The sequence below is a fragment of the Macaca mulatta genome, chromosome 6 (genome assembly GCF_049350105.2).
Source record: "Macaca mulatta isolate MMU2019108-1 chromosome 6, T2T-MMU8v2.0, whole genome shotgun sequence".
Taxonomy (NCBI): Eukaryota; Metazoa; Chordata; class Mammalia; order Primates; family Cercopithecidae; genus Macaca; species Macaca mulatta.
This window is the reverse complement of record NC_133411.1, coordinates 87,663,493-87,682,334: the sequence shown is the minus strand read 5'-3', so window position 1 is coordinate 87,682,334 and position 18,842 is coordinate 87,663,493. Positions and strand designations below refer to the sequence as shown.

The 18,842-nt window shown below is 40.1% G+C and overlaps 1 protein-coding gene across 4 annotated transcripts in view; it reads left to right on the top strand.

Moving 5' to 3' along the window:
- The window catches only part of ACOT12 (acyl-CoA thioesterase 12), a 65,867-nt gene that overhangs the window by 25,170 nt on the left and 21,855 nt on the right, over positions 1-18,842 (top strand). For all 4 annotated transcript variants that reach the window (XM_015140350.3, XM_001111108.5, XM_078004954.1 and 1 more), the window contains 2 exons: positions 5,595-5,696; positions 9,812-9,947. In XM_015140350.3, coding sequence (XP_014995836.2) covers positions 5,595-5,696; positions 9,812-9,947 — 238 coding nt within the window. The remainder of the gene's footprint in view (positions 1-5,594; positions 5,697-9,811; positions 9,948-18,842) is intronic.

Sequence of the window (18,842 nt, the reverse complement as noted above, 5' to 3'; positions counted from 1 at the left end):
GCTAAGTTGTTGAGCAGAAATAAATGACTGGCTTCCCCCTGAATCCACAGCAAGCAGGAGCTCTGCTCTGTGCCAAACCCACTTCCAGGGGATTCTCAGACTCTATTAATTAGTCTCTTCCCTTTTCCCCGCTCTGGAAGGTGTGCGATGCATTACTATTAATAGATTATATTGTCCCATTTGCACTAAGAGCACATTATATGAGGGTTTTTTTTTTTTTTTTGGTCCTTATAACATGTCTTTAAAAATCAGTTTTATTGAGATATAATTTACAACATTAAAATTCTCCCATTTTAATTATACATTTTGCTGAGCTTTGACAAAGTCATACAGTTGGATCACCACCACTATAATATACAACGTTCCCATCACTACACGAAGCCCCCTATGCCCCTTTGCAATCAGCTCCCTCAGGTCCCAGCTTGTGACAACCACTCATTTACTTTAGGTCAGTACCTTTTTTTTTGCCCTTTACTATATTTTGTATAAATGGAATGATATAGTATATATAATAATTTGTGTCTAGTTTATTTTACTTAGCATAATGTATTTGATTTCTGCTACTGGTTATTATATTATTCTCATTCTATTAATTTTGGGTTTAGTTTGCCTTTCTTTTTCTAGTGTCTTAAGGTAGAATCTTGGGAAATTGATTGAATTTTTCTTTTTTTCAAATATAAGCATTTAAAATCATAAAATTTTCCTCAATGTATTGCCTTACCTGCATCAAAATATGTCCTTTTTTTCTTGTAAATTCTTCCCTGACCTCTAGTCTGTCTAGATATGTGTTGTTTAATTTCCAAATCTCTGATGATTTTTCCAGACATATCTTTGTTTTTGATTTCTAATTTAATTCTTTTGCAGAGAGAGAACATAATTTTTATAATTTCAATTATTTTAAATTTGTTTAGACTTTTTTAATGACCCAAAATATGGACTATTATGGTGAATGTGCTATATGTACTTGAAAAGAATGTGTTGCTTATAGTCAATGAAGTATTCTGCAGATGTCAGTTAGCCTAAATTGTTTCATAGCATTGTTCAAGTCTTCTGTATTATTATTATTATTGTTATTATTATTAGTATTATTTTGAGATGGAGTCTTGAACTGTCTCCCAGGCTGGAGTACAGTGGTACGATCTTGGCTCCCTGCAGCTTCTGCCTCCCGGGTTCAAGTGATTCTTTTGCCTCAGCCTCCCGAATAGCTGGGATTACAGGTGTGCACCACCACACCCAGCTAATTTTTGTATTTTTAGTAGAGACGGGGTTTCACCATGTTGGCCAGGCTGGTCTTGAACTCCTGACCTCAGGTGATCCATTCACCTCAGCCTCCCAAAGTGCTGGGATTACAGGTGTGAGCCACTGTGCCCTGCCAGGATTCTTAACTCTTCCTGATGTTGTGACCCTTTTATCATTATGAAGTGTACCTTTTTATCTCTGGTTTTTGTTTTGAAATCTACTCTGTCTGATATTAATTTAGCCGGACAAGCTTTCTTTGGATTAGTGTTTTTCCTCCATCATTTTTCTTTTAACCTGTCTTATTTGTATATGTAAGTGGGTTTCTTATAAACAAAATATATTTGGATGCTATTTTTTTATTTATTCTAACAATCTCTGCCTTCTACCTGGAATATTTAAACTGTTTACCTTAGATTATCTATATGGCAGAGTTGAAATCTATCATCTGGCTATTTGTCTTCTATTTCTTTCATCTGTTCTTTGTTTCTTCCTGTCCCCATCTTTTCCTGCATTTTTTAGAGTGGAGTAATTTTTAGTAATCCATTTTATCTCCACTGTTGGTGTTTTCACTATACATATTTGTTTTGGTTTTAGTGCTTTTCTCAGGTTTGCAATATGACTACTTAACTTATCTGAGACTATCTTCAAATAATATAATATCCCTTTGAGTATAGAGTAATACCCTTATAACAGTATACACACTTCCCTTCCCATGTCCCAGCCTTTGTGTTATTGTCATACCTTTTACATGCACATATGTAGGAGGTAAACCCTATAATACATAGTTATTATTTATGTTTTAAACAGTCAACCATCTTTTTAAAAGAATAAAAATGAAAAGAATGTTTTATATATATATATATACACCCACATATTTGCCATTTCTGTGTTCTTTATTCTTTTGTGTATTGTGTGTCTCCAGATTTCTCCCTAGTGTCATTTTCCTTCTGTCTGAAGATATTCCTTTAGCATTTTTCTTTTCAGCTTTTGTGTAAAAATGTCTTTGTTTCATCTTCGTATTTAAAAGATGTTCATATTCAGTAGGTATAGAATTCTAGCCTGGCAGCAGAATTATGTAAATTATGATATGACTTGGGTTTTTTGAGCTGCTGGATCTATGGATTTATAGTTTCTAAGAAATGTGGATTTTTTTCAGCTATTTTATCTTCAAACTTTTTTCCTGTCTTTTGTGCTCTCTCTCCTTTTGGACTTTAGAGTTTTAGACTTCTTGTTAATGTTCCACAGGTCACTGATACTGTTCTTTTTTTTTTTTCTTTCAGTCTTCCTTTCTCTTCATGCTACATTCTGTGTAGCTTCTTTTGTCATCTTCAGCTTCACTGACTTTTTCCCCTGCATTAACTAAACTGCTCTTAATCTTATCTGGTTTGTTTTTTATTTCAGATGTTATATATTTTTTTATCTTAGAAAGTCCCACTTTGTTTTTTTATATTTTCCATTCTTTCCTTACTATTTTCATCTTTTTCTCTATGTTGGAAGTCAGCAAACTATGGTCTATAGACCTGTTTTATGAATAAAAATTTTTTGAAGCACAGCTATACCCATTCATTTATGTTTTGTCTGTGTTGCTATCACAGTACATTGGCAGAGTTGAGTAGTGGCAGTAGAGTCCATGTGACCACAAAACTTAAAATATTTACTATCTGGTCTTATCCTTTAAGAAGATGTTGCTGACTCCTGTTCCAAATCTCTGAGTTCATGGTGCCTATATTTAATTGTTGTTTTAATATCTTTTGTTGTCATTCCATCATTTCTGTTATCTGTTGTTTTATTTATATTACCTTTCACCTAATAATTTTCTTGCATCTAATAATTTGTATTCGATGCGAGCATTGTGAATTTTATATTGTTTAGTGCCGGCTTGTGTTATATTTCTTTAAAAAGAGTGTCAGACTTTTCCTGGCAGGAAGATGTTGTTACTTGCAGATTGGTTTGAGCTTTTAAAGATCTGTTTTAAACTCTTCTATGGAAGATTTAGAATACTCTACTCTACAGCTACTTTAGACCCTCTTCTAGGTTGGGATCTTCTGTTATCTCTGTGAAGGGGTTCTATATTCAGTGAAATCTGGCTGGAGAGAACTCAAAAGATCCCCAGCTGTGTGTGAGTTCTTGGAATTGTCCATGTTACAGTTTCCCAGGAATTGATTGTTCCTCAGAAGCTGTTCTTGTCTGGCCTTGTGGGGTTTCACCCTGTATATAGTCCAGTTAGTATCAACTCAAAGACTCACATTCATATTTCTGGAATTCTTTCTTTTTTTTAGCTTACTTCTCTGGTACTCTACCCCACAAATTTTAGCTCCATTCAATTTAGCAGAGTTAGGTTTTCCTTCCCTAACCTAACTGTAAATCACCTTTAGCCTGAGAACCTGGGAACGCAGTGCTCCTCTCATTGTTTTTCCCGCCTTGGGGATCACAGTCCTGTGTTACCTATTTTTGTAGGTGGGAAAATAGATGCTTCCTATATTTTGTCCAGTTTTCTAGTTGTTTTCACAGAATGTAATTCCAATCTTACCTAATCTCTTATAACACAATGAAATTCTCCCTGGCATATGTTTTTGAAACATTTGGTTATCACATATAACTAAGTTAACTGTTCTAGTAGAAGATAGTGTTTAGAACTTATTTTAACACTCCAGAATTGTTGCTTTGTTTTTACTGTTAGATATTTTATTTTATTTTTCATTTGTCCATTTCTCTAAAAGCAGAAAGCTGCATGGGATTAAGGGTTGAGAGAGTTGGGAATAGATAGTTTAATTTTGGCTAATCACCATCTAGTTAATTTAGGATTTACCATGTAAATACTAATTTGCATTTATGAGTTGAGTGACTTAAAATGAGTCATAGATTATTGATTATTCTTTTTACATGGTGTACATGGTAAAGATACAGATACAGATATTCTTCATTGTTGACAACACAGTGCTGAGCTGTGCCTGAGATCACTCATTATTTTCAGAAGATAATATTACTCATCTGAAACATTTGGGAAAAGGTTTATCAGCCAGAATCTAAAGACAAGTCGCGGAGTTTACCAACACTTCTGCAAAGTACAATCCTGAGGACCAAGCTTCAGAGCTCTTCACACGGGGAAATCTAGCCCATTGTAGTATCAACATAAAGTGTCTCAGCTACCTTCTTATTACTCCTGAAAAATTAATCACAGAAACAAAGCTGTAAATACATGATGCAATTCTGTCCATGTTGGCTTGGTCCTAGGAAACCCTGAGAGTATGCTGCCTAGAGACATTTTAAAAAAGAAAAAAAGCTCTGAGAGTAAAGGCTAAAAAAAGTTATGGTACATTTCTCTGGTGGTTTTATAAGGCAGTCACCAATATCTTGTTTTCAAAAGCATATTTAGTAATAATGAAGTTTAAAAGAGCTTATCATATAATGTCAAATTTTTAAAAATTGGAATAGGCCAGGTGTGATGACTCACTCCTGTAATCCCAACACTTTGGGAGGCCGAGGTGGGCGGATCATAAGGTCAAGAGGTTGAGACCATCCTGGCCAACATGGTGAAATCTTGTCTCTACTAAAAATACAAAAAATTAGCTGGGTGTAGTGCTGCATGCCTGTAGTCCCAGCTACGACGGAGGCTGAGGCAGGAGAATGGCTTGAACCCGGGAGGCGGAGCTTGCAGTGAGCCGAGGTGGTGCCACTGCACTTCAGCCTGGCGACAGAACAAGACTCTGTCTCAAAACAAAACAAAACAAAATCAGAACATAAAACTGTAAATACATTACAATAATTTTATATACACATGCATATATGCACACATATTTCGTGTCATATGTATATATTATGAAATGTGTATATATATTATGTAATATATATGTGTATTATGTGATATGTATGTTTATGTATTATGTATCATAAATAATATACATTTATATATCGTATATATCATATACATTTATATATCATATATGATATGTCATATACGTTTATATGTCATATATGTCATATACATTTATATGTCATATACATTTATATATCATATATGATATATAAATATAAAAAGCTAGAAGAAAATTCAGCTAAAATTTAATAATTATTATCTCTGGGTGATGGAATTACTGATAATATATACTCTGGATAGTCAGATTCCACAAATTTTACATGATAAATAATTTTTATAATCAGAAAAAGTTAATTGTCCAATGTTATAGAACATCATTGAAAGAATTCTATTGCTTAAAAATAAATTAAAATTCTGGTTTCATTTTTAAAATGAAAGAGAGTAATGGTGCATACATATGACTACATTTTGAATGCTGAAATCTGAACTGTTTCTGGATGGCCAAGAGTGTATTTACTTATCTTTTTTTTCATTGTAGATCAGTATCAAGGTCATGGTACAGGACATGCTCACTGGCATTGAGAAGCTTGTTAGTGTGGCTTTCTCCACATTTGTAGCCAAACCAGTTGGAAAAGAAAAGGTAAATTTTGTATATGAAGATGTATCTAGCATGTAATTCAAGGACATAGTAACAATTGCATCAGAATGTTATAGAAAAAAATGACATTTCTTCTTTCCATGAGATATACTTTCCCAAGATTTGTTATTCACCAATATTTATTGTAAAAGTTACCATTCTGTGGTAACATCAGAGGAATAAGAACTTTAGAGAAAAGTACCTTAGAGAAAAGACAATATAGAAAGTTTGTAAAATACAAAAAAAAAATCCACATTGTTTTAAATGATCTGAAGGTCCTATCAGTTTCTTTAAAATACTGCCTACTGGTTTAGTGCTTTTCATTTGTGGTCATATAACTCAAAATTGAGTTAAAATAAAATCTTTTTTTAAAAAATCAAGAGCAATTTAGCAAGCAGTTGCATGTTATAGATTAACCATTGTTAATACCTGAAGGAAAATTGTCAACATTGCTGAGTTATTGAAGTTTAAAAATAAGCTTCTGGGCATGTGGGGTGAAAACACCCTCCGAAGCGATCCTTTGGCCTGATGAGTGTGCCTAGCTGGCTGCCCGGCCACGACCCACATCCACTCATCTGGAGGCTGCTGGGGATTTGCTCCTTATAATTTCTTGGCATTTTTTTTTCAGTGTCAGGGTGCCTGGAGGAGGGTCCTATTTAGTCTAAACACTGTGATAATTCAATCTAGAATATGAGTCTTTCACTCCAAGGATCATCCCAGAGCTAGACACAGTGGCTTCTCCTAGCCCTACTCTGAAGCAAGGAGAGGTCCTTCTCTGTCTCTTTGTCTGAAGCCTTCTTCAGACTGCCGCCCACTTTAAAGCCAGACAAATGTTTCCACTGTACCCAGGAGAAGTGGTGGCAGAACCACACTCACCAGCTCCTCTTCCTCATGTGAGCCAGGAGGCATAGAGATGGGCTAGGGCTGAGTTGGATCATCATAGTGCCAGTGGCAGGTGTCCCTGCAGAGCTTTGTACCCTGGGGCACTTCTCCCACTCTTAGGCTTTTGTTTTTGAGCAGAGTCTCACTCTGTCACCCAGGCTGGAGTGCAGTGGCACAATCTCAGCTCACTGCAATCTCCACCTCCCAGGTTCAAGAGAGTCACCTGCCTCAGCCTCCCAAGTAGCTGGGATTACAGGCTCCTACCACCGTACCTGAATAATTTTTTTTTTTTTGTATTTTTAGTAGAGATGGGGTTTCACCATGTTGGTCAGGCTGGTCTGCCCGCCTTGACCTCCCAAAGTTCTGAGGTGTGAGCCATGGCCCCTGGCCTCCACTCTCAGTTAACATTAAACACGTTGCAAGGCAAATTCATATTGCCCAAGGGTGTTGTTTTTCAAATGGAAGTTCATATCAGCTAATTCTGTTTGTTAAAATGAGGTTTTCTGGGCCATATCATGGACCTACTGAATTAGAATCACTAGCGTGGAATGTTGGAATCTGTACTTTGCCAAAGCATCCCACAGAGCCTGTGTTCACTAAAATCTGAGACACTGAGATAGTCTTCCCAACCATTCTGTTTTTCCTGACATCCCCACAAATCTCCAGACTCTTGGAAATGAGAGAATATGAGATGGGTGCAGGTGCCCGTATCTGAGAGCAAGTGACAAAGGAACGCACCTTGCCATCCCATTCCTTTGCATGGGGCAGCAGAGGAAGTCTGTCATTTTCCCCCTCCAGCCTCAGACTTCTCACTCCAACTTCATGGATGTGTGGAATAAGAATATAATAGTTGGCCGAGCATGGTAGCTCATGCCTGTAATCCCAGCACTTTGGGAGGCCGAGGTGGGTGGATCACCTAAGGTCAGGAGTTCAAGACCAGCCTGGCCAACATGCAGAATCTCCGCCCCGCCCTACTAAAAATGCAAACATTAACTGGGCATGGTGGTGCATGCCTATAATTCCAGCTACTTGGGAGGCTGAGGCAGGAGAATCACTAGAACCCAGGAGGCAGAGGTTGCGGTGAGCCAAGATTGCGCCATTGCACTTCAGCCTGGGCAGCAAGTGCAAAACTCCTTCCCTAAAAAAGAAAAAAAGAATAGAATAGTAACACTTCAGTCCAATCTCTCTTGAGACTGGAGAACTGGTTTCTGAAAGTGGAAAGTCAGATCCATTATGGTGCTAGCATAATTGGTTGGTTCAGATAACCTTAATTGTAAAGCACCTTTCCAGACTAACTTATTTCCTACTTGCTAATATGCTGGTTCAGTAGCTCATCACAAAGAGATCCATGAAAAATCAGTGGTTTGGTTTGAACCCATAGGACTACCTGAATCACTGTTCACAGTGAGTTTATTTTAGGATGAAATTGGTTCAAAGCGTAATGTAGGCTGATTAAAAAACAAAAAAGAAATTGGCAATGATTAACCAGACTTAGTTCAACAATTGCACAGGCCAGATCATTGAAGGGACGTGCAAGACTCCACAGGGTACACTCATGCAAAGCCTTACTAAGCTAAAGCAGATGGTGCGGCGGGAGAAAGCAAGCACAGGCCAGCCTCAGAGAGGGCCGAGGCCTCCAGGCACAGCCATGCCTCGGGGGCCTTAGTCACACAAGATGTACTTCTGCGGAATAGGAATCACCAAAACATACGCAAGGTATCTTGGTTTCAGGAGAACCAACACACAAGTTTACCAAGCAGTCTTGTATACCCTGCTAGTCACACAACTGACACAACACTACAAAAATTGTTAAACCAGGCTGGGTGCAGTGTCTCACACTTATAATTACAGTGCTTTGGGAGGCTGAGAAGGAAAGATTGCTTGAGGCCAGGAGTTTGAGACCAGCCTGGGCAACATAGTGAGCCCTCATCTCTACAAAAAATAAAAATAAAAATAAGTTAGACAGGCATAGTGACACTTGCCTGCAGTCCTACTGGGAGGATCCCTTGAGCCAGGATTTTGAGGTTACAGGAAGCTATGATTACACCACTGTGCTCCAGATTACACACTGTACAACAGAGTTTCAAAAAAAAAAGGAGTTAAACCAGTGCATGCCATCAATCTACACACTCCTAACCAAACTCCACAAGGTAGTCCAGGAGAGTTTTGGACTTTAAGCAGCATATTATAAATCACCAGCTTATTTTTTTTTCTTTTTTTTTGAGATGGAGTCTCACTCTGTCTCCCAGGCTGGAGTGCACTGGCATGATCTTGGCTCACTGCAACCTCCTTTTCCTGGGTTCAAGCGATTCTTGTGCCTCAGCCTCCTAAGTAACTGGGATTACAGATGCGTTCCACCATACCCTGTTACTTTTTGTATTTTTAGTAAAGACAGTGTTTCACTATGTTGTCCAGGTGCAGTGGCTCACACCTATAATCTTGAACACCTGACCTCAAGTGACTTGCCCGCCTCAGCCCCCGCAAAGTGCTGGGATTACAGGTGTGAGCTCCCACACCCAGGGATCACTAGCTTATTTCATCCTTATCTTGGTCAAGGGTCAGTACCAGACTTTGAGTATCTTGGAAATAAGCATGGAGCTACCCCAGTCCAGCTTCAAGGTGACCCTTCCTTCTACACACAGGGTCAGCAGAGGACATTTATGTAAGAATTTGAGCTCTTGGTTCTGTTGCCTCATATTTCCAGGTTTCTGGAGGTTGGTGAAAGCTTTATTCCCACATATTGATTCTTTTGTTTTGCTTGTTAGATAATGTTTTCACCATGTAATGAAATTTCCAAATTGGGAATACCTCATGGTCTAAGATAGCTTTCTCTAGAACATCTTTATTCCCTCTCTTTGCTTTCTTAATTTTGCAAAAGACAGGAAACATTTAGATTTCAGTGGAGTCAAAGTCTCCCTCCTCATTCATCGATTTGAATAATTTCTTATTTTGTAGTTCTGTTGAAAAATTTTAAAAATCAGGGAAAATTAATAGAGAGAACTTTTTAAAACACATATCTTGTTGCATGAAGAAATAATTAAGCCTGTGTTGATTTTTTTAGTTTAAAAATAATTTAAGAAAAAATTTAGTCATAACATGTTTAGTGAAAACACTCATAAAAGTTCTATTTACTTGAGTTAGAGAACCATGTAGCATATCATTTGTTTTTGCAAAATTCATGCTGTGCTTTTATAATTTAACAAGGCAATAAAAGATAAATGCTTTTCTTTCTCTAGATTCATTTAAAACCAGTCACACTTCTAACTGAACAAGATCATGTGGAACATAATCTGGCTGCTGAGAGAAGGAAAGTTCGATTACAACATGAAGATACCTTTAACAATTTAATGAAGGAAAGTAGCAAGTTTGATGGTCAGTAAATCCACTTATAAGAACTTTAATTCTATGACTGTGACAGGCAAAGGAGCCTTTTCTTAGAGCACACTTATTTTCACCTTATTATTACCATTCAATCCTGATGACACTAGGTATCTTTTCCAACAAATCTGGTGACTAGAGAAGGAAGGGCCTGGCCATTGAGAATGTAACTGCTGACACCTAACGCCTCTTTAAATTGGAAGATCTCCAGGAGAGGAGATGGGGAAAAAGAGTGACAGGGACCAGGCAGTCATTAGTAAGCATGTGTTCGCTAATGATGGCTGAATGAAGGGTTGATGACAATGCCGTACTTTGACACGGTGCTTCGTGGCTCACTAAGCGGTTTCTCATCCACAGTTTCATAGGAGCTGCATGTAATCTCAACAGAGCAGGAAGCTGCAACTCTGAGCAGGAAAGAAACTTGCTAAAGATCATATGGGATATGAGCGGAGGCTGTAAGATCCTGCTCCTGTTGCCTGGTGCTTTCCACAATCACCCTGTGTTTTATGAGCCACACTTCCTTCGTTCCCTGGCAGTGATTTCCTGGGCTCTTTGATGCCTCCTGGAGCCAGACTGGTGGGGAAAGGCAGAGCACCGCCCCTGCCCGTCCTCTGCCCTTTCTTTTTGTCTGACCCCATCTTCTGAAGCCCCAGGGGATGCCAGTGGAGAGCACAATGAGGGAGGGGAGGAAGTGGAGTGAGCCTGCCCAGGCCCCACAGGCTGACTGCTGCCAGGAGGGCAGAAGGTTCAGCACCCCTTGGCTCCAAAGGAAGGCACAGGAAGAAGAGGAAGGAAAGCAGAGGACAAGAACATGTCAGAATAAGGATGTCAAAAGAGAAGGAGAAAGAGTGCATAGAAATGCCAGAGGAAAGAGAGAGGTAGCAGCCAGTGTAGCAGAAGTGCAGGGCCTTTATTCTGCCCCAGGTGATGTCCTGGGACCACCCCACAGAAGACTTCGGGTTAAAAAAGAGATTTTTCAAAGGTTTCTACTCATTGCTGACCTTTCAAAGGGCAATACCCATTACCAACTTTGTTTGTTTTTTTTTTATTTTTCTTTGAGACAGAGTTTCGCTCTTGTTGCCCAGGCTGGAGTGCAATGGTGCGAACTTGGCTTACTACAACTTCTGCCTCCCAGTTTCAAGCAATTTTCCTGCCTCAACCTCCCTAGTAGCTGGGATTACAGGTGCCTGCCACCATGCCCAGCTAATTTTGTATTTTTAGTAGAGACAGGGTTTCGCCACGTTGACCAGGCTGGTCTTGAACTCCTGACCTCAGGTGATCCGCCCGCCTCAGCCTCCCAAAGTGCTGGGATTATAGACATGAGCCACTGTGTCCAGCCCAGATCAAATTATTTTTAAGGAAATGAAGACTTCATCATTAAATGACGGTGTTAAGAGGAGCAAGTCTCTGTTTGTAAAGCTGGTCTCAGCACCAAAATACATTTCAAATGCATTTTGCTCAAGTAATGAAATAGCTGAACCGAGAGAACAACCCTGAGGCAGATGAGACAACCATTAATAAAAACCAAAACCTGCTGTCGCCTCATCCCTAAAATCCCAAGGAAGAATGAAATGACAGATAAAATACTTACTAATGAGCAAACCCGTACTATGCATGACAAGTAAATCTCTTAGGACATCTTAGAAAAACTCAAGCATTTAACACAGTTTTTAATAAGTATATGCAGTTCCCCTAGTTTCACTGGTCTTCCTTTCTGCAGTTATGTCTTTTAAGAAAAGCTTTCTGTCCTCGTTGAAATTACACTACCTGAGTTCATAAGGAGAAAGTAGAAATAAGCCACTAAACAACCAGAAGTCTGACTGACAATGTCAAAATACAGTTCTTCTTTGTTTTCTTTTTTCTTTTTTTTTTTTTGAAATGGGATCTCACTCTATCACCCAGGCTGGAGTGCAGCGGCACAATCTCAGCTCACTGCAACCTCTGCCTCCCAGGTTCACGCGATTCTCCTGCCTCAGCCTCCAGAGTAGCTGGGACTACAGGCATGCACCACCACACCCAGCTAATTTTTGTGTTTTTAGTAGAGACGAGTTTTCACCACATTGGCCAGGCTGGTCTTGAGCTCCTGACCTCAGGTGATCCACCCGCCTTGGCTTCCCAAAGTGCTGGGATTACAGGTGTGAGTCACCGCACCCGGCAAGAAACAGTTCTTTTGAAATCTGTGCATGTTTATCCAGAGATTCTTACAAGAACTGCTTCCATCCTCTCCAAGTCATCCCTCATCTGAATTACATGTCTCAAGGTCATTCTCCACCCTTTTACCAGGAACTCTCTAGATCAAGCTGCTGCCCACCAGGAAGAGGGTGACCCTGTGATCGTGAGGTGCTGGCCAGTCTGCCCCGCTGCCTGCTGGATGGAGTGTGTGTGTGTGCTGGTGGATAAAATCACTCATAGTCATTTAGGTGGAAGGACTCCTTCCCTCTCAGCAGAAAGGAAAGACTACCAACTGAGTGGTAGTTCTTCCCAACAATTCTGTATGAAATGCCTGTCATGTGCCAGGAACCTGTTTGCCACTAGAGGTATAAAGATGAAAAATGCAGGGTCTTTGCTCTTGAGAAACTTGTAGTTTAGTGCTGGAGACAGACATATTTAATACTTTCTAAGTAATATAGTAAGTGAACAGAGAGCTGTAGACTCTAAGTAATGTGGGAGCCCAGAGGAAGTGCCCTTGGGGCTTCACGAGATACTTGCTGGACAAGGGGCTATGAGAAGAAAGTTGGGAAGGCGAGGAAGCATGCAGCAGTGAGGGTGAAGACGCGGAGGCATGAACCAGGGCGCTGTGTGCTGAGAAGCCACCAACACAAGAGTATAGCTAGAGAGAAAACGCAAGGTAGAGGGAGGCGGGAGAGGAAGAAGGTCGGATTGTGTCACGGAGGCTCCCTGGGCCATGCTGAGAAGCTTGTTCTTTCTTCTGTTCTTGATGGGAGCCATTGAAGGATTTTGAGCAGGGTTGGGGCATGACTGGGTTTGCACTTAATATGGTCACTCTGGCTAGAGGGAGAGAGACCAAGGGAGAGGTGAGGGGTGCCTAAACCAGGCAGTAATAGCGGGGAGAGACAGGAGGGAAAGAGTTTAAAAATATACGCGAGGTCACACCAACAAAATAGGGTCACTGATTGGCTGTGGGGAGAAGAGCGAGGAAGAAGGAGCATAGGCTGACTCCTGGGTGTCTGCTTGGAGCAGTTGGTTAGCAGTTGTGCCCTGAACTGAGATCATGGATCTGAGGGGCAGGGAAGGGCAACTTTTAGGAGGTAGATGATGAGTTCAGTTTTAGGCATATGGAGTCTGACGTGCCTGTGGACATCCAAAAGGAAGAGACCACAGCTGGGGAGACTCCATCTGAGAGACAGCCGCTTAAAGAAGTAGTTCAAATGAAGACAGCCTGCAGCGCACAGCGTGCTGGGCCAAGAATGGAACCTGCGGAGCACAGGCATCTAAGAGAGGATCCAGGAAGACAAACCTACCAAAGAGACCTGGAGGGATTAATCAGAGGGCTGCAGGGAGAGCTGGAGAGAGCAGTGTCACATGCCAAGGAAGTACAGTTACAAGAAGAAATAGTGGTCAACTGCGTTCCAGGAAGTGAGGAATAAAACCTGTCTGCTGGACTGGGAATCAGGAAGGCATTGGTGACATCGGCAAGTGTGGAGTTAGAAGAAGTGTGGGAGACATTTGGATATCCTTAATTATTTAGAGGAATAATGGGATGAGGGACAGTTTACCATAACCTTTATGTCATATGCACAGGCCCAAGTAAACACTTCTATCACCAGCCTTGTTAGAAGCACGTGTACAAGGATGCGGGGGGTGGGGAGGGAAGTAGAGCTGTGAGTCTCCTGGCCCCGACAGCCCGAGTGTCATCTGTTGCAGGACATGTGGACAGTGAGGGACACAGTGGCCATCGCAGCTCTTAGAGCCGCTTGGCTAGTTCAGAGCCTTTGCTTTTGTGGGAAACTGATGCATTGTGTCCCACAGCAGCACTAGCATGTGGCAGGACCTCACTTCCCTCAAGGTGTTTTCCTTCACTCTAGCCATCTGAGGTGGAGCTTGCTCCTCTCTGACCTCTGAACCCAGCCCCACAGGAAGCAGGAGGCTTCCATCGGCCCACTCACCCCAAGCCATCCACCCTGGAGAGAGCTGCCTCCTTCCACCGGACTTACTCCTAAAGGCGAATTGCTAGGATCTGGGCCTATGCATTGCCTCATCTTCCTCTCATAGTCAGTGGTTGCCCCAGCACAAAGCTGCTCTTTTTATTTTCTGATCCAGTACTTTTCTTATCCAGGTCTGTAAGCAAGTCCTCTGACTTTGCAGAACCATCCTTCTGCTCTCTGTCTTCGTGAGCTCAATCATTTTGATTTTTAGATGCCACAAATAGGTGAGAACCTGCGATGTTTGTCTTTCTGTGCATACTTCTTTTGCTTGACATAATGACCTCAGTTCCATCCATGTTGTTGCAAATGACAGGATCTCCTTCTGTGTTATGCTGAATAGTACTGTAACAGGTCTATAACCAAAACCTCTGACTTTGCTTTTCTCAGCTTGCTGAGGCAATGTCAATAATAAACAAAACGAGGGCCAGGCGCAGTGGCTCAAGCCTGTAATCCCAGTACTTTGGGAGGCCGAGACGGGTGGATCACGAGGTCAGGAGATTGAGTCCATGCTGGCTAACACGGTGAAACCCCGTCTCTACTAAAAAATACCAAAAAACTAGCCGGGCGTGGTGGCGGGCGCCTGTAGTCCCAGCTACTCGGGAGGCTGAGGCAGGAGAATGGCATGAACCCGGGAGGTGGAGCTTGCAGTGAGCTGAGATCCGGCCACTGCACTCCAGCCTGGGCGACACAGCAAGACTCTGTCTCAAAAAAAAAAAAAAAAAAGAATAATAAACAAAACGAGAACTGTAAATGGGAATAATAAAGGTACTTACATAATGGGTTTATGGGAGCATTAAATGAGTTAATATAGAAAGTGTCAGGCATGCAGAATGTGCTATCATTTGTATTATTGTTTGAGAGGTCCCCACCACAGGAGGAATTAGAGCCAACAGTTAAAGACAGATACTTCACAGGAACTTTGCTGTGAAGGATGAAAGAAATAGCCTGGAGCTACAGGAGACCCTCAAAGTCAATGGGCATTGTTTTTCAGGCTAGGAGAAATTTGGTCATGGTTCCAGGCTGATCAAGATGACTGATGAGGCCTGGCGGTGGCTCATGCCTATAATCTCAGCACTTTGGGAGGCCGAGGTAGGCAGATCACTTGACATCAGGAGTTCGAGACCATGGTGAAACCCTGTCTCTGCTAAAAACACAAAACTTAGCTGGGCATGGTGGTGCACTCCTGTAATCCCAGCTACTCAGGAGGCTGAGGCAAGAGAATTGCTTGAACCCAAGAGGCAGAGTTTACAGTGAACCGAGATCGCACCACTGCAGTCCAGCCTAGGCCACAGAGCCAGATTCCGACTCAAAAAACAAAACAAAACAAAACAAAAACAAACAAAAAAACCCCAGATAATTGATAATAATTATTAAGGAAGAAGTTAATTATAAGAGGAAGAGATAATTCATGTCAAATCTGCACTTTAGACCCTGGGAAATTGTTGTCATGTTTTTGTCTTGGAGGAATAGGGATCTCTGCTACCCTGAGCTCCGTTGCGAGGGTTCGTCTATTGGGAAGGGTTGCTAGGATGGTGACTGAAGCTGTCTTCACACCCCCCTCAAGGTAACATGAGCCAGGTAAACATGGGTGGCTGCACTGGCTTCTTCTGGTATTGTACAAGTTGCACTAATAAGTGAAATCAGCAGCAGACAATTTGTCTGCACAACACTACAGTACTTTGAGTACTGGAGATTGTCTAAATTAGTAACAGGCACACATGACAGTCATTCAAATACAGAGATAAAACGATTGCAATTGACTTGCGTTTCAGTGTGTTACAAAGTTAGCCAGATTAGATCTACATCTACATGTCTAGTTCAATTTCAAATTATAGATTTGTTTCAAAGTCTTCTTTTATCACCTGCTTTGTTTAATCTGCCCTAATTTAGATTATTCTACATCCTTTCACATAAAACAACTTTTAACCTAATTCCATTGATCTGATTTCGTTTTGGAAAATTTTACTAACTTCCATACCAGCAAAGGTGCCAGAGAACTTAAAAGCAAGTCATCTTAAAGAATGTAAGAGCCAGACTCTGACATTTAAAGCTGTTGTGTAGTGTGTGATTTCTCCACCTGCTGCTCCTTAGATCTGATGGAGTTGGTTTTTGACAGGACAGTGTGTGTTCTAAAAGAAGAGAACCAGATCATCTCTGTTCTTGTACCATGTTGTTAGAAAAGCAGGGGTTTGCATTGGTTATAAATATCAAACATAAAAGATTGGAATATTTTTCAAGATGTTGTACGATGGAAATGTATATTATTAGAACAGTGAGAACATTGAATCCAGATCATATCCTTTCAGAAGAAAATAAAACAGATGAGATTAGTTTTGTAAAAGCAGGATATTTCTGGGATGTGTGTAAGCACGCACATCTCAGAAATACTACTGGATCATTATTTGCAAGCTTGACATATAGGGGAAAAATTTAAAATTTGAAAGCATTTTAATTATAATTTTTGAGTAAGAAAATCAGATCTTAAGAGCATTATCCTGGTTAATTTTCTGGATATGCAGAAAGAAAACTAGGGCTAGCATGACCTTAATTCAGGTCAAAGTTCCTGATCTACAAATGTAGACTGAATGTAAAGTTGTCAAAGCAGGATGATGACACAGTACTTTAAGAACATCCAAAGCCAGCAGAAAGGGTCAGGTCTGTTTACTTAGCCCAAACCGGAACTGTGAACCCGAATTGCTCTCTGAACCTGGGAAAACCCTATTTTTTCATTGGTTGTAAACTAACTCCAAATAAGCAAACTTCTGCACCAAAGTCATCTAACTCAATATATTTCTGCATACATATCATAGCTGATGCTGATGCATGTATAACCTCACCTAGCACCTCCCTCTACAGGTTCCAGTATATACTGTATGTGTCTTCATAGGAAGTATGCGGTTTCTCTTTAAAGTTGTCCTTCAGAAAAGAAGGAGCTGCTTTATATTTGAGTCTTTACAATGTCTCTCATAAGGCCTTCTCTTAATTTTTTTAGTTTATAATTATTTAAAAACTATTTTTAAAGAGATAGTACATGCACAGGGTAAAAAATGCAAAATGCATAAAAAGGCATATAATTAAAAAGTAAGTCTGCCTACCATCACACGTCCCACCTTCAGAGACCATCACTATCACACACAGTTCAGTTTTTGTGGGTACATAGTAGGTGTATATATTTATGGAATACATGAAATATTGTAATGCAAGCATACAAATGTGCAATAATCACATCATGTAAAATGGGGTATCCACTCCTTCAAGTGTGACAAACAATTCAATGATACTCGTTATTTTTAAATACATAATTAAATTATTATTGACTATAGTCACCCTGTTGTACCATCAAATACTAGGTCTTATTCATTCTTTCTAACTATATTTTTGTACCCATTAACCATCCCTACCCTCCCACTAGCCTTCCTAGCCTCTCATAAGCATGCTTCTGCTATCTCCATGAGTTCAATTGTTTTGATTTTTAGCTCCCACAAATAAGTAAAAACATGCGATGTTTGTCTTTCTGTGCCTTATTTCACTTATACTGATCTCCAGTTCCATCCATGTTGTTGCGGATGACAGGATCTCATTTTTTTATGGCTGAATAGTATTCTATTATGTATATGTATCACATGTTCTTTATTCATTCATCTGTTGATAGACACTTAGTTTGCTTCCAAATTTTAGCTATTGTGAACAGGGCTGCAACAAACATGGATGTGCATATATCTCTTCAGTATTTCCTTTCTTTTGGTTGTGATCCCAGCAATGGAATTGCTGGATCTGATGGTAGTTCTGTTTTTAGTTTTTTGAGAAACCTCCAAACTGTTCTTTATAGGGGTTGTACTAATTTACATTCCCACCAACAGTGTATGAAGGTTCCCTTTTCTCCACATCCTCTCCAGCACTGGTTATTGCCTGTCTTTGGGATAAAAGGCATTTTTAACTGGGGTAAGATGATATCTCATTGTAGTTTTGATTTACATTTCTCTGATGATCAGTGATGTCGATACCTTTTTATATACGTGTTTGCCATTTGCAATGTCTTCTTTTGAGAAATGTCTATTCAAATCTTTGGCCCATTTTTTAATCAGGTTATTAGATTTTTTCCTACAGAGCTGTTTAAGCTCCTTATATATTCTGGTTATTAATTGCTTATCAGATGGATAACTTTCAAATATTTTCTCCCATTCTGTGGGTTGTCTCTTCACTTTGTTGATTCTTTTCTTTGCTGTGCAGAAGCTTTTTAACTTGATGTGATTCTGTTTGTTGATTTTTGCTTTGGTTGCCTGTGCTTGTGGGGTATTGCTCAATAAATTTTTGTCCAGATCAATGTCCTGGAGACTTTCCCTGATGTTTTCCTGTAATGGTTTTATAGTTTGAGGTCTTAGATTTAAGCCTTTAATCAATTTTGATTTGATTTTTGTGTATCATAGGAGATAGTGGCCTAGTTTCATTCTTCTGCATATGAGTATCCAGTTTTCCTAGCACCATTTATTGAAGAGATTGTCCTTTCCCCAATGTATGTTCTTGGCACCTTTGTCAAATATGAGTTCACTGTGGGTGTGTGAATCTGTTTCTGGGTTCCCAGTTCTAGTTCTAGTTCCATTGGTCTATGTGTCTGTTTTTATGCCAGTGCCATGCTGTTTTGCTTACTATAGCTCTGTAGCATAATTTGAAGTCAGGTAATTGTATTAATTTATTTTAAACAAAAAATGTACCGTTTGAGTAA